At 42.2% G+C, this 11659-nt stretch overlaps 1 protein-coding gene across 1 annotated transcript; it reads left to right on the forward strand.

The window, feature by feature from the left end:
* The first annotated feature begins 1684 nt into the window (after window positions 1-1684).
* On the forward strand, window positions 1685-11352 carry LOC113045104 (elongation factor 2). Its single transcript, XM_026205277.1, has 13 exons — window positions 1685-1840; window positions 3391-3605; window positions 4546-4727; window positions 5506-5717; window positions 5911-6089; window positions 6251-6356; window positions 6437-6689; window positions 6763-6958; window positions 9406-9772; window positions 9859-10212; window positions 10514-10696; window positions 10779-10911; window positions 10998-11352. Exons 1-13 carry the CDS (start codon window positions 1838-1840, stop codon window positions 11189-11191), a joined length of 2577 nt encoding a protein of 858 aa, XP_026061062.1. The 5' UTR covers window positions 1685-1837; the 3' UTR covers window positions 11192-11352.
* Window positions 11353-11659: the final 307 nt, after the last annotated feature.

The raw sequence follows: 11659 nt of genomic DNA on the forward strand, positions 1-11659 counted from the left end.
CGAAACAAATACCTTGTCTAGAACTTTAACCGGTCAGGAAATGACAAGGATGAGAACCACAACTCAAACAGTAGAAGATATATTAAGATGCAGTAGGAAATTAAGTAATCCATTTAAATGAAATTTAAGAACATAAGTATAACACCAGAGCTTATACGTTATGAGGAGATTGTGTTGTAATATACAAACCAGACAACACACAACTCGAAAACAGCTCAATAACTATGTTGTATGACCCACCAAACTACAACACGTTCTAGAAAAGAACTATTTAAATCTTGTGAAAAGGCAGCGGTGTCTTACATAGTAATCAAAAGTGTAGTATCGCCAGACAGGTGTCTTCAGTGTCTTGAGAAGAACTGTAGACTGGTAATGGTCCAGAACAAGTCAAAATAGTGGAAGCAGTATTTAAATTAAGAGATAATACGAATGAACAAGAAACTTATTCTAGTCATTCAGTAGGAAAAATCTCAGCTCCCTCAACAAATGCCCTTCCACCCACAAAATAAGCACGCTTATTTTCTTTTCTGGCCTTTTCCACGACGGGCCACAGCTTGTTTCTTCGTTCTCGATCTGCTTGCGACAAATCCTCGGATAATTTCAGGTTGTTATTTCTAAGGAAATCTGAATCCTTAGCAGCACGCCAGACCGCGTCACGTTGGAAGCGAGAGACAAATTGCACGATGATTCCTCTGGGCTTGCTATCGTTTAGTCGTTTTCGACCCAGGCGATGAACGGTATCCACGGCATCCGGGAGCTTTTCTTTGGCTTCGGGCAGAAGCTGCTGGCAAACGTTGATGATCTTACCTCGGACATCTTCACGCTCACTTTCAGGGACCCCGTGAACTCTGAGACTCCAACGACGTGAGTACGCTTCAAGGTGCAGAAGCCGTTTTTCTTGTTCATGCCGGTTAAACTCGACTCTTTTGGCTAGTGACTCAGTTGCACCGACTTTGACTTTCAGCTCTTTAACTTCAGCGCTCATAAAGTCAATCACATCCTTCACTCCAGAAATCTGCCTAGAATTTTCGTTGATTGTTTCTTTCATACTAGCGATCACACGTGAGTTTTCCCCCACCATTTTTTCCAAAGCATCCGAACGATTATTAATCAGCCTCGAGAGCTCCCCGAGTTGTGAGAGGATGGCCGTTGTGTCAGCGTTCTCGGTCTTGCGTAGTTTGATGGCAGGGGACTTACATGGGGTTTCTGGAAGACAGGGAAATTCTTCCTCACAGAGCATGAATTCTGTAGAGTCAGTGTCATGGCCTACGTAGTCATGCATGTTCTCCATCAGAAGTTCTTTTCGGGCTTGACTTGTCTCATTGCCGTTTTTGTTAGCATTAGCAGCAGCTTGAGTTCCATTCTTACTTTTTCTTTTCTCCGATTTTCCCATTTTGACAGATAGCCTACTACAAAATGCTGGTGTACTTGGAGAACTGGTAGTACTTAATTATGCTCTTCTTACTGCATTACAAGATAAAACAAACAGCTGAGTTTGCGGAGCTCATCAACATGCCTCTAATCAGAGCGCCATCTTGGATCTCCCCCCCCATCTTGGATCTCCCCCCTAATATATATATCCACATACACACACACACACTCAATCAATTACGTCATATTTTGCTCTTGTGTGACGCCAGGGGGAGATGTATTTTTCAGCCGAAGGAAACAGCGTAGCGTGCGTGCTGCGTCATGACGCTAGGCTGAAAGCTTCGCCTGAATATAAGCGCGCGCTGCGTGATGACGCGTTCTTCTACCCTGCCTCTCCCCGCCAGCGGAAGGCAGCGCGCTCTCTGTTTAATATCAGTGCTGAGTGAATCCTGAAACATCTGCCACAATGGTACGTATCAGACATATTATTTGTTTTAATACAGATGTGCAGCGAGCAGACTTTAATATTTGATACAGTATTTGTGCGATTAACGGAATTTTCGGTGAAATACACGCGCGGGAAAAGGCCGGCTATACGTTTACCATAAAACAAAAATGGCAGCGGCTGTTTTCTTTTTTTTTTTTAACCTACACAAATCATTTATCGTTGTTTCTGTCTAGATTTTCTCCTTTATTAAATTTTCATCGAGTGCAACTCTAACCATATCATTAATGGGTAACTTTGAGCCGTTTGGTTTGTTTGTCAGTATGGGCCTGGTTAGCATGTTAGCTAACGGTGCCACGTATCGTGAAAAGAATTGCATGCTTGAGGGAAAATTCTCCATTAGCTCTTTTTTTAAACTTCATATCCTGTTATTTTGATTCCAGTGCTACTCCTTATGTTTTCTCTTTGTTTGTGACGGACTGCGTGCGGTTTTAGTCACCTCGCCGGTCTGTTTAACGGCAGGTGTCGGGTGTGTTAGCACCGGCTCACAGCGGTCACATGTTACTGTAGTTCCTGCACGTGCGGCCTATCAGCGTGGACACATCACGCACATGGCCGTCTTTTGTTTGGCAATGGCTTCCGGTAGACCGTGATGTGGTCGCTAGTGTTGAATATCTAAGCTGGTAACGTACCTATGAGTAAAAGCCATTGTTTTTAACGGCGCGCCAAAAATACAAATTTAAAAAAGCGTAAATTGGTTACCGCGTTACTATCACTTATATACAATTACGTGTCATGTTCAGATTTGGCGTAACTAGTTACATGTAACTTATCGGAATTACGTCATTTAATCACAAAATAAATGTGACCGATTACTGATTGTCTAATTAAATTAGTTGCTTTTGAAAATTGTCACTTACAAAGTGGGTTAACTAATTTTTTTTTTTTTTACACTTTTCAGTAGATTGTTGATTTCCCAAATTGCATAGACAGATTTAAAACCCGAGACACTAATGTTTCAGGAGTTTAGGACACATGGTTCATATACAAAAGTTTTTTTTTCAGAACTTTGTTGGATGCCAGTGTTTTCTATCACATATGCAAGTATTTAATTTCAAAAACAGTTTCACATCTAATAAACTGTTTCTTATGATTTTGAATCTACATTTAACCTCAGAACGCTCTCAAAGTAAGAGTCAGATTGAGCTGTGCTTTAACTCAATTATAATCTTAATTTAAGTAAAGTATTTCAAAGTTAACTCTCTGCATGCATCAACTTTTAAATGACATCAGTTACTTTATAAAGTAATTGAAATTCTTACTATTATATTTTATATAATCTGTAGCCTATTACATTTCCAGTTAGCCTTCCCAACACTATTTATGTTTAATATAAATTTCACATTTGATCTCTACTTCAAAATGTTTAATTTGCTTTGTGGAAGAAATGAACCCAATGCTTTAGGCCTACAGAAGTTTTGATGTTTTAAGGATCAGGATAATCTCATCTAGAAATCCTAAGAGGTGTTTGTCAAGAAATGCTTGAGTTTTGATGTTGAATGTGTCTCTTCCAGGTGAACTTCACAGTCGACCAGATCCGTGCCATCATGGACAAGAAGTCCAACATCCGAAACATGTCCGTGATTGCGCACGTGGATCATGGGAAATCTACGCTGACCGACTCTCTGGTGTCTAAGGCTGGAATCATCGCTTCGGCCCGCGCCGGAGAGACCCGCTTCACTGACACGCGTAAAGATGAACAAGAGCGCTGCATCACCATCAAATCCACGTAAGAAGCCTGCAAATAAAATGTATATATAAACATTATCATGCACAACTAAACCTGGGAATATCAGGCAAATTCATAAAATGACAAGTCTGAGTAAATGCAATTTAATGGATGTTCACATTTCCTGTTCGACTAAACTTAGAAATATAATATTAAATAGAAAATTGCATGTGACCAACTTTGGGATTTTCAAAGTTTCAAGTCTGATAGAAAAAATATTTCATGCATTACTGTATCTGGAAATATCAGGCTGTTTTAAATTTGCAAGCCATTGAAATTGCAATCAAACAGAATTTTGTGGTATAACAAATTAACTAATGTAAATAAAATGCTTTTAAGTAGATATAAACATCATGCATGACTAAATCTGGAAATATCTGGCAGTTAAAATGGCAGTCCTGTAAATAAAAATAAAAAATGCAGTTAAATGGATTATAATCTTTATAGTACATATAAATTATGTTCAGTAGGGTGTGTGCTTTTATTTCTTATTTTTTTTAGTGCTCCATAGTGTTGAGTCATAATTTCATACACTTAAGAGGATTTTGTTAGGGGTGGAACAACGTATTGCAAAACAAACATGTCATTTATAATCTACCTGAATGAAAGTTTAGATAGTTTAGCATTGCATAAGGGAAAACCAGGAGGTCATGGATGTGAGGTTCCATGTTCATAAATTAGAAAACTAAAATGCATTATTCAATAAAATGCAATGTTTTGAGTGCTTGTAGTGAAGGACAGAGTGCTAGCAGTTATTTACTATGCATTGTCTTGTTCGTTTTCTTTATTGCTCATAGAAAAATCTATTTAGTTGTAACTAACATAACATTCATAGTAGGCCAAAACAGCCAATCATTTATCACCTGCTCACTAGAACAAAGTGGAGTGTCTGCTGTATGAAGAGTTAGTTGTTGATTTCCCTTCCATGGCTGTTTCTCAGTGCTATCTCCATGTACTACGAGCTGGCTGATAACGACCTGGCCTTCATTAAGCAGTGTAAGGATGGATCTGGTTTCCTCATTAACCTGATCGACTCTCCTGGCCACGTGGACTTCTCCTCCGAGGTCACAGCTGCTCTGCGTGTCACCGATGGAGCTCTGGTTGTGGTGGACTGTGTCTCTGGTAAACCTCTTTTATTATTATTATTGTTTTTTACTACTATGGTTATACATCAAAGTGTTGTTTATTGGTCTGAAGTCAAATTAACAATTTTTAATTGTACCAAAAGTCTATAAATAAGTTTTCCATTGCTCTATGGTTTGTTAGAAGGACAATATTTGTCTGAGATATAACTATTTGAAAATCTGGAATCTGAGGATGCAAGAAAAAAATCTGAATATATTGAGAAATCATCTTTAAAGTTGTTCAAAATGAAGTTTTTAGCAATGCATATTACTAATCCAACATTAAGTTTTGATATATTTACAGTATGTAATTTACAATATCTTCATACGTCATAATCTTTGCTTAACTTCCTAATTATTTTTGGCATTAAAGGAAAATGTATCATTTTAACCCATAAAATGTATTGTTGGCAATCCATTTTCATAATCTGAATTTTTTTATATTAATATGACTTTGCATCTTGAGTCTTTATAGATTTGAACTGTAAATCAAGTCAGAAAAAGATTAAGAACAGCAATGCATAAAAACTATTTCCATATTAATTTGTAAATGAGTTAAGCTATTGACAATGAATAATCTGAATGTTTTCGTGCTGCAAATTCAACTGTTTCTGTCCGTCTTAAAACATCCTAATTTGCTCTTTCATAAACTAAGCTCTTCCTTGGTCTTAAATTGAACTTCATGATGCCTGTAGTAGTCCGGGTTTATGTGAAGAGAATGTGCTCAAGTTTTGTCACCTTCATCTGACTGCATGTTAACTGTGTCTCCGTCTCAGGTGTGTGTGTTCAGACAGAAACGGTGCTGAGACAGGCCATCGCCGAGCGCATTAAGCCTGTGCTGATGATGAATAAGATGGACCGTGCCCTGCTGGAGCTGCAGCTGGAGCCCGAGGAGCTGTTCCAAACCTTCCAGCGCATCGTGGAGAACGTCAACGTCATCATCTCCACCTACGGAGAGGACGAGGGTGGACCTATGGGAAACATCATGGTGAGAACACGCTCTCATTCAGTAATAGATGAAGTGTTTAAATGCACAGTGTAGTCTGTGAGGAGAAACCATACACCACTCTGATGAGCTGATGAGCAACAACCAGAATATCTGAGACCTGCGCTGATCTATTAGTGAGCTGTAACCCTCGTGATATCAGTTCCTTTAGCTTGTGCTCCTCTCTTTCTCTCAGATCGATCCAGTGATCGGTACCGTGGGTTTTGGATCTGGTCTTCATGGCTGGGCTTTCACTCTGAAGCAGTTTGCAGAGATGTATGTGGCCAAGTTTGCTGCTAAAGGCGAAGGTCAGCTGAGCCCAGCTGAACGCTGTAAGAAAGTGGAGGACATGATGAAGAAGCTCTGGGGTGACAGGTGAGATTCAGATCCATAGACGAGTGTGTAAACATGAACCTCCTTTGTGCTGTGTTTTCAGCATCATTCCTCCAGTCTTCAGTGTCACATGATCTTCAGAAATCAGAATAATGATTCCAGAAACATTTCTGATTACCTTAAACTGTTATAAACTCGTGCAGGTATTTTGATCCAGCCACCGGTAAATTCAGCAAGTCTGCCAACGGCCCTGATGGAAAGAAACTGCCCCGCACCTTCGCCCAGCTCATCCTGGACCCCATCTTCAAGGTACCTTAAAGAGCCTCAAATCATAGTATAGATCTCCTGTTGATCCACCGGTGATCACACCTCACTTCCTCCATCTCTAGGTGTTCGATGCCATCATGAACTTCAAGAAGGACGAAGCTGCCAAGCTGATTGAGAAGCTGGACATCAAGCTGGACACCGAGGACAAGGATAAGGAAGGCAAGCCGCTGCTGAAGGCTGTGATGCGTCGCTGGCTGCCCGCCGGAGAAGCTCTGCTTCAGATGATCACCATCCACCTGCCGTCTCCCGTCACGGCCCAGAAGTACCGCTGCGAGCTGCTTTACGAAGGGCCAGGAGATGATGAAGCTGCTATGGGTACGATGCACTCATGTTCTTGTCTACTTTGCTGTATTTGAAGTGTCTGACTGTTGTCTTGTGTTCTGCGCAGGTATCAAGAACTGCGATCCTAAAGCTCCCCTCATGATGTACATCTCAAAGATGGTGCCGACCACAGATAAGGGTCGTTTCTATGCTTTCGGTCGTGTGTTTTCTGGCATCGTGTCCACTGGGCAGAAAGTGCGAATCATGGGACCAAACTTCAGCCCTGGGAAGAAGGAAGATCTTTACCTGAAACCCATCCAGAGGTGTGCAGCGCTTCTGACTCATTAACACTAGAGATGCACTGAAATTACTTGATTTAGCCCAAAATAGTAGTAATAGTTTACATTTATTCATTTAGCAGATGCTTTTATCCAAAGCGACTTACAGATGAAGACAGTGGAAGCAATCAAAAACAACAAAAAGTGCAATGATATATAAGTGCTATAACAAGTCTCAGTTAGGTTAACACGGTACACGTAGCATGGGGTTTTAAATAATATAATAAATAAAAAGAAAATGGATAGAATAAAAAAAAAATGGAGCAAACTAGTTAGAGGTCTTTACACACACACAAAATTGCATAATAAATGAAAAGAAAAATAGAATATATAAAGATTAGAAAGGTAGTTAGTTTTTTTTTTTTTTTTTTTAAAGAATAGAATTAGAATAGTGAGTGTTAAAGTTAGAGGGTCAAATAAAGATGGAAGAGATGTTTTAAGCCGATTCTTGAAGATGGCTAAGGACTCAGCTGCTCGGATTGAGTTGGGGAGTTCACTCCACCAGAAGGGAACATTTAATTTAAAAGTCTGTAAAAGTGACTTTGTGCTTCTTTGGGATGGCACAATCAAGTGACATTCACTTGCAGAACGCAAGCTTCTAGAGGACACAAGTCTGAAGTTAAAAATGTAGGTAAATGGGTGCAGAGCCAGTGGTAGTTTTGTAGGCAAACATCAATGCCTTGAATTTTATGCGAGCAGCTATTGGAAGCCAGTGCAAACTGATAAACAGAGGTGTGACGTGTATTCTTCGTGGCTCATTAAAAATTAATCATGCTGCTGCATTCTGAATTGTATGTAATTGATGGTGAAATTGTGATGGAACGATGGGTTTGCTGGAATCACAAGCAGTTCTGTCTTGGCAAGGTTGAGTTGAAGGTGATGGTCCATCATCCAGGAAGAAATATCTGTTAGACAAGCTGAGATGTGAATAGCTACCGTCGGATCATCAGGATGGAATGAGAGGTAGAGTTGAGGGTCATCAGCATAGCAGTGGTATGAAAAGCCATGTTTCTGAATGACAGAACCTAATGATGCCATGTAGACCGAGAAGAGAAGTGGTCCAAGAACTGAGCCCTGAGGCACCCCAGTAGGAGCCAGTAGGGTTGATAGGATGATCTGGTGATTTAACCGTGTCAAAAGCAGCGGACAGATCAAGCAGGATAAGTACTGAAGATTTGGATCCTGCTCTTGCCAGTCTTAAGCCCCTTTCACACTGCCATTCCGGCAAATACAGGGGTAAAGTGTTCCTGTAATTGTTCCCTGGTCGCTAGATTTGGCACTTTCACACTGCCAGTGATGACCCGGTATATGTGCGTGCTTTCACACACAACCCTTGAAGATCCCGTATCGACACGTGACATCAGCGCGTTACGTGTAATGTAAGAGTCGACAAAGCTTGGCACGTTATACTTTAACTGAAGCAAGCAAACGATCTCTGCGTCAGCGCGGAAAGTGAGGAACTAACTGATCTCTGCTTCATTACAGTTTGCACATATGTTTTCGTCGCGAATGTTGATCTTCCTTCAAAACAGCCGGTAAAAAAGTCGCGCGATAACGCGCGTCATCACTATGATACCGAATTAGATCTGGCTTTTGTTCACACAGCGCTCGTTCCGGATCGATTACCGCAATGTTACTATGTCCCCGACCCGGGTTCGATTCGGTAATCAATTCCGGGACGTGGTTGCTTTCACACAGAAGGCGACCAGGCAATGTTACGGGAATATTGCGGGTCCGACGTGCAGTGTGAAAGGGGCTTTAGAGCTTCAAGAACTGAGAGCAAGGCCGTCTCAGTAGAATGTCCACTTCTGAAGCCAGATTGGTTGCTGTCAAGGAGATTGTGTGTGAGAAATGTAGAGACTAGTTTGAACACCGCTCTTTCAAGTGTTTTTGCAATGAAAGGAAGAGAAACTGGTCTGTAGTTCTCTAAAAGAGATAGGTTGGGGTTTCTTAGGTAGTGGAGTTATACGCGCCTGTCTAAATGATGAGGGGAAAACACCAGTGTGGAAGGAAGTGTTGATAATGTGAGTGAGTGCAGGTACAACTGCAGGAGAAATGGCTTGAAGAAGATGAGATGGAATAGGATCAAGCGGGCAAGTAGGAGGGTGATTGGAAAGGATGAGTTTATATGCAAATATCAGATCCTCTACTTTTTTTTTTTTTTTTTTTTCCAATCTGTTCATTATATCTTAAAGCATTCTTTAGTAACACTTGAATAAATGTAGGCTTTAATAAAAATAAAAAAATACATAATTGTGTGTAAATATGTAATAGCGCCCTCAAGTGTATAACAGTGGAAACATCTTTGGCAGGGAAGTGTTATCTTGTAAAAGACGAGAACTCGTCAGTTGCAAGGAAAGAGTTAACATGATTAAAACCAGGTCACAGAAATGTGCACTACTTTTCTGATACATAACGCTTTTCTATTCCAGGACCATTTTGATGATGGGCCGTTATGTGGAGCCCATCGAGGATGTGCCATGTGGTAACATCGTGGGTCTGGTTGGCGTGGACCAGTTTTTGGTGAAGACGGGGACCATCTCAACTTTCGAGCATGCCCACAACATGCGTGTGATGAAGTTCAGTGTCAGCCCTGTGGTCAGAGTAGCAGTGGAGGCCAAGAACCCCGCTGACCTTCCCAAACTGGTGGAGGGACTCAAACGCCTGGCCAAGTCTGACCCCATGGTGCAGTGCATCATCGAGGAGTCCGGAGAGCACATCATCGCCGGCGCTGGAGAACTGCATCTGGAAATCTGCCTTAAAGATCTGGAGGAGGACCACGCTTGCATCCCGCTGAAGGTCTGTGCATCAGTGTAGGGACTGATTTGTTTCCCCCTTGTTTTAGTTGATGTATGATGTGACCCGTGTGTCTGGTTCTCCAACAGAAATCGGACCCCGTCGTGTCCTACAGGGAGACGGTCAGCGAAGAATCAAACCAGATGTGTTTGTCCAAGTCTCCTAACAAACACAACCGTCTGTACATGAAGGCCAGGCCGTTCCCCGATGGTCTTGCCGAAGACATCGACAAGGGCGACGTGACGTCCCGTCAGGAGCTCAAGGCTCGAGCACGCTACCTGGCCGACAAATACGAGTGGGAGGTCACCGAGGCCCGTAAGATCTGGTGCTTCGGCCCTGACGGAACTGGACCCAACCTCCTGATGGACGTGACCAAAGGAGTGCAGTACCTGAACGAGATCAAGGACAGCGTCGTGGCTGGCTTCCAGTGGGCCACTAAAGAGGTGAGATGTTTGGGGTTAACAGGGTTTGGTTTACTAGCCGTGCTCTTGATGTCCTGCTGGTCTGTGAGGAGAAATCATGCACCACTCTGAAGAAGTGATGGATAACACCTACCATTAATATCTGAGACCTCCACAGGAAATAGCCAATAGAAATTAGTTGTAATAGTAGTTTATTATGAATTTATTTTAATGCTTTTGAGTAGATATATAATACCAGTAACACAATTTTTTTTTTTTTTTTGTTGGATGTTGAATCAGTGTTGAGTCTCTTCAGTCCTCATGGTTGTGTTTCTGTGCTCAGGGTGTGCTGTGTGAAGAGAACATGCGTGCCGTCCGCTTCGACGTCCACGACGTGACCCTCCACACAGATGCCATCCACCGTGGTGGAGGTCAGATCATCCCCACGGCCCGCAGGGTGCTGTACGCCTGCCAGCTGACGGCCGAGCCCCGCCTCATGGAGCCTGTGTACCTGGTGGAGATCCAGGTGAGACGCCTTGTTCCTCTCGTGTGACGACTCCTCTTTACCATACGAGCGTCTCTCACCTGCATCTCTCTTCCTCTCTCAGTGTCCAGAGCAGGTGGTCGGAGGCATCTACGGTGTGTTGAACAGGAAGAGAGGACACGTCTTCGAGGAGTCTCAGGTCATGGGAACACCTATGTTCGTCGTTAAGGCCTTTCTGCCCGTCAACGAGTCTTTCGGTTAGTATCAGTCTGCATCACATTGTCCTAGTCTCTATAAAACCATGTATGTCTGTGTCCAGTCTCTTAACATCTCGTGTGTGTAGGTTTCACCGCTGACCTGCGCTCTAACACCGGCGGTCAGGCCTTCCCTCAGTGTGTGTTCGATCACTGGCAGATCCTGCAGGGTGACCCCAAAGACCCCGCGACTAAACCCTACCAGGTTGTGGCCGAGACACGCAAGCGCAAGGGCCTGAAGGAGGGCATCCCGGCACTCGACAACTTCCTCGACAAGTTATAAACGGTCATTCCTTCCCTCTGCGCTCGCTTCCTCCCCTCAGAGTTCAGCGGAGGGACTGGACTGTACAGGGCACAAACACCACACCTTTATCACATTCTGACGGCAAATTCAAGTGGATTATGTAAATCTAACAAAGAAAATAAAAATGGAAAATCACTGGCCTGCTTGTGTGCTGTGCTTCATTGCCAGTGATGACATTTGTGTTTTCAATTTTATATTTCTAATTTAGTTTCTGTGCTAATGATCCAGTGCTGTAACTTAAGTCCAAATATTTCATGTAGTTTTTGAGCTCCGTAATTGTTCGTGATTACGTGAGATTTGTCAGTCCATTATTTAAATAGTAACATCAGACCAGAAATTTTGAAAAGTTTAGAAAGTTTGAAAATGTGAAATTTTAAAAAGATAAAGGTTTAAGAAGTTTAAAAAAGACTGTGATTAACTTATTGCTAGCATTAGCAATAAGCAAGT

Source organism: Carassius auratus, chromosome 27 (genome assembly GCF_003368295.1).
Source record: "Carassius auratus strain Wakin chromosome 27, ASM336829v1, whole genome shotgun sequence".
In the NCBI taxonomy this organism is placed as follows: Eukaryota; Metazoa; Chordata; class Actinopteri; order Cypriniformes; family Cyprinidae; genus Carassius; species Carassius auratus.

Bases quoted from the DNA above. Each gene is read 5' to 3' on its own strand.
- LOC113045104 (XM_026205277.1), top strand. The intron at 3,606-4,545 runs GTAAGAAGCCTG...GCTGTTTCTCAG, and splicing joins TGCATCACCATCAAATCCAC to TGCTATCTCCATGTACTACG. The intron at 10,912-10,997 runs GTTAGTATCAGT...TCGTGTGTGTAG, and splicing joins GCCCGTCAACGAGTCTTTCG to GTTTCACCGCTGACCTGCGC.